The 3268-nt window shown below is 42.1% G+C and overlaps 1 protein-coding gene across 1 annotated transcript; it reads right to left on the bottom strand.

Annotated features, from left to right (window-relative positions):
- Positions 1–620: 620 nt before the first annotated feature.
- Positions 621–2095, bottom strand: LOC147632430 (chalcone isomerase-like protein 2). Its single transcript, XM_086807253.1, has 5 exons — positions 1954–2095; positions 1768–1848; positions 1485–1643; positions 1094–1323; positions 621–972 (listed from the first exon to the last, which is right to left on the bottom strand). Coding segments are annotated over exons 1-5 (651 nt in total). The 5' UTR covers positions 1955–2095; the 3' UTR covers positions 621–792.
- Positions 2096–3268: the final 1173 nt, after the last annotated feature.

The following is a 3268-nucleotide window of genomic DNA, read 5'->3' as shown; positions in this document are numbered from 1 at the left end:
GAGTACAACGTGAGTGCTTTCAACAATATTTTCAAGAGTAGAGCATTGGTATAAGCCTTGATCATTGCTAATGAAAATACGGATGCTCTCTTAGAGGGTAGTTGGTCAATGGTCAAATCGTCACTAGATATTCATCTTCAATGCTTTTATGGAGGCTAATGTCGACGTTGGATTTCTTGGCCAAAAAAGTTATAAGTATCAATTCTCAGTAGTATTAGCCTTGATATTGGGAATTTTGTTGTGGTGTTTGTGGAAATGATTTTTGCATTTTTAATTATGTCAAAAGCATGAAATCTTCAATGTGAGGTGTTTATATATATATTGTAAACTATGTTTATAGGCGGATGTGCTGAGAGCACACCGATGATATCCACTTGGAAGCATCACTGTAAGCATACCTCACCAAATTTAAATGGATACTAATCACCAAATTTAAATGGATACTAATGAATGGTCTACCATACTTCGCTATACTTAGAAAGGGATACTAATGAATGATCAACCATACTTCACTAATCAATAATCTAGGCAAGCTTTATTACAATCTAGGAGATAATAAAGAGAGCACAAGCCTTTTGCTTGGCCAAAACCCGGGTAGAATTGTGAAGGTTACACATATATGGAGAAACATGATCTAGGCAAGCTTTATTACAATGAGAAAACATAATAAAGAGAGTACAAGCCTTTTGCTTGGCCAAAACCCGGGTAGAATTGTGAAGGTTACACATATATGGAGAAACATGGTTATTATTCTCTTGAAAAAAGGCAAGTCATAAACTAGTAAAAAATCATTCAAACGAGGTGATGTTGGGCGGCATTCGAGGCCAGGGAATCGAGGAGGGAGGAACAGAAGGACTTCTCGCCAATGATCCAATCTAGAATGTTTCGAGCCACCTTCTCATTCTCCACGCAATAGTCGCCCTTCTCAGCAAGAGAAAGCTCCTCATGATCTGATGGATCAACCACGCTGACCTGCATCATGCCACCAACAGTCGCAGAACGTTTCCAGATACGAATTAGCAGTGGATCGCAAGTGTATTAGTGAATCCCAACGCCAAATTATTCATAATCTGGTTCTCTAATTACAACATACATGTAATGCTTTGGGGGAAGCCCAGTGCAAGTAGATGGCAGTGTCCTGCGAGAGCCACGGCTTCTTCTTCTGGAAGAACTCCACCAGCTTGTCCAGCGCCTCCTCCTCTTCGTCCTCAAACTCGTCGGCGTTCGCCAGCCTGTCCCGCACGCCTATCTGCAGCGGTGTCGCAAATTGGCTGCCCTTCACCTCCTTGATGATCACGAACTTCACAAGCTTCTCCACGGGTGCTGATGAGGGTCATGCAGTGCCATATCAGTGCAACTTGGTTGCTAAACGCCTCCCAATGAGAGGAAATTCTTGAATAATTACACGTGGTTATGAAATCTCTAGATCACGCTCGATTCCTTTACCCATTTCCACTGAGATGCAGAAGAAAGCAACGCCTTACCTTCGCAGAGACTAGTGAAGAATCCGCTGCCTTCAGCTAGGAGAGCGTCCTGCGGCTTCCCTTTCCATGCTTGCAAGTGGCCAGCAACTTCGGGCTCTGCATACACGGCTATCGCATAGAACTTAATCTGCAGGAAATGGATCTCTGTGCCGTAGATGCCTGCAACGATAATCATGTGCCCGTTCATTCGTTTGATCAGCACGAGCACATGCGCAGAGTGAGGCCGCGGCCGCGGAAAGTATATACAGTGAAGTATGCGTGGGCGATGAAAGACCATACGTACCTTTGCCGAGGAGGGTCAAGGGTTTGGAGGAGCAAGGAGATTTGATGGAGCTGGAGATTGAAATGCCTTCAAATTCGGCCACTGCATACAAAGCAATGAGAGAAGATGATCAGGAGGAGGAGTTACAGTCGATCGGGCCTGTGTGTGTGTGTGTGTGTGTGTGTGTGCTGTTGCTGGAAGCATTACTCGCTGAAACAATATGCAACGGGACGTTGTCGCTGATTCTCTTAACAGATACACAGTAGCAGCACGTAATTAGGGTTGCGGTAGAGGCAATTAGGGTTGCAGTAGAGGATCACTTCTAACTAAGATCACTTGCAGAGAGTTAGCCTCCTCTGCGCTCCTTGAAGGAAATTATAAGCCTTCTGCCTTCTTAGGAAGAAAAGTCTGAGTCGCATAGAACTCTGTGAGATTACACGCGCCGCATAAGGATTGGCACACGCATCTACATCGATTACAAGGTTTTTCAACGTCGTGCCTCACTTGTTTAAAAGTCCCGCAGCCACACCTTAGTGCTCGTGTCGCGTAGAGCCGTATAGATTTCATACGTTTGAACTTTGAAAGTCCATTCTTCCAAGTTCCACTCACCACCTTTCCCTTTCTTGTTAGCAATGTTTACTCATGGGGCCACTCGTCAAAGTCATTGGAGGGAAAGAAAGGAAAAAGGAATATGAAATGGAACAAAGGAAGAAAAAAAAAATGTACTATATATAAATATATACCAAGTTTGAAAAATCATAGGTATTTGGAGAGAGCATCCAAATGGAGTGTGCCCACGGGTGCGTAGACGAGTTGGTAGAACGGTTGGGTCCTATTGGCGAGGACTCGAGTTCGATGCCATCAGGTTGCGCGTCATGGGTATGTGTTGTCAGCCGGTATATATATATACATACATACATATACATATACATATACATATACATATACATATATATATATATATATATATATATCTTCCCCCACAAACACAAAAAGGAGTGTGTCCAAATTATAGATATTTGGAGAGTGTCCAATTGGAGAAAAGATAGAAAAAGCACTCAAAAACAAGAAAAGTGGCTTACCAAAAAGTGAACATTACTATACTAAGTGGTTGGTTGAAAGGGTATATAAAATGAAAGGATAAGTAAAAAATGCTGCAATAAGTGCCTCAATGAAGTAGTAATAAGTTTGAAATAAGGTGATAAATTGATTAAGAAACGGACATGAATTACTTGTGGAAAATTGGGCTTAAGGAAAAGGGAAAGCCAAGGCTAAGGTTAAGGGGGGTGTGGGCATCTTCAAGTGAGTGAAATATTTAAATGAGTGAAAATAAAGTGGTGGGGTGTCCAAAGGAGGGGGAAAAGATGATGATGGTGTTAAAGATAATTAAAAAGGTGAAAAAGGGTGTGGAGTGTGGTAGTGTAAGGGGGTTTTGGAAATGTATTTTTTAAAAGTAAGCTTTCCACTTACAAAAGTACCTATTGGGGGTAAATAAATAAATAAAAATGTTCACCCAAAAGCG

The sequence above is a fragment of the Cibotium barometz genome, chromosome 13 (assembly GCF_041138505.1).
Source record: "Cibotium barometz isolate CiBa-2024 chromosome 13, ASM4113850v1, whole genome shotgun sequence".
NCBI lineage: Eukaryota > Viridiplantae > Streptophyta > Polypodiopsida > Cyatheales > Cibotiaceae > Cibotium > Cibotium barometz.
This window is presented reverse-complemented; position numbering and strand designations above follow the sequence as displayed.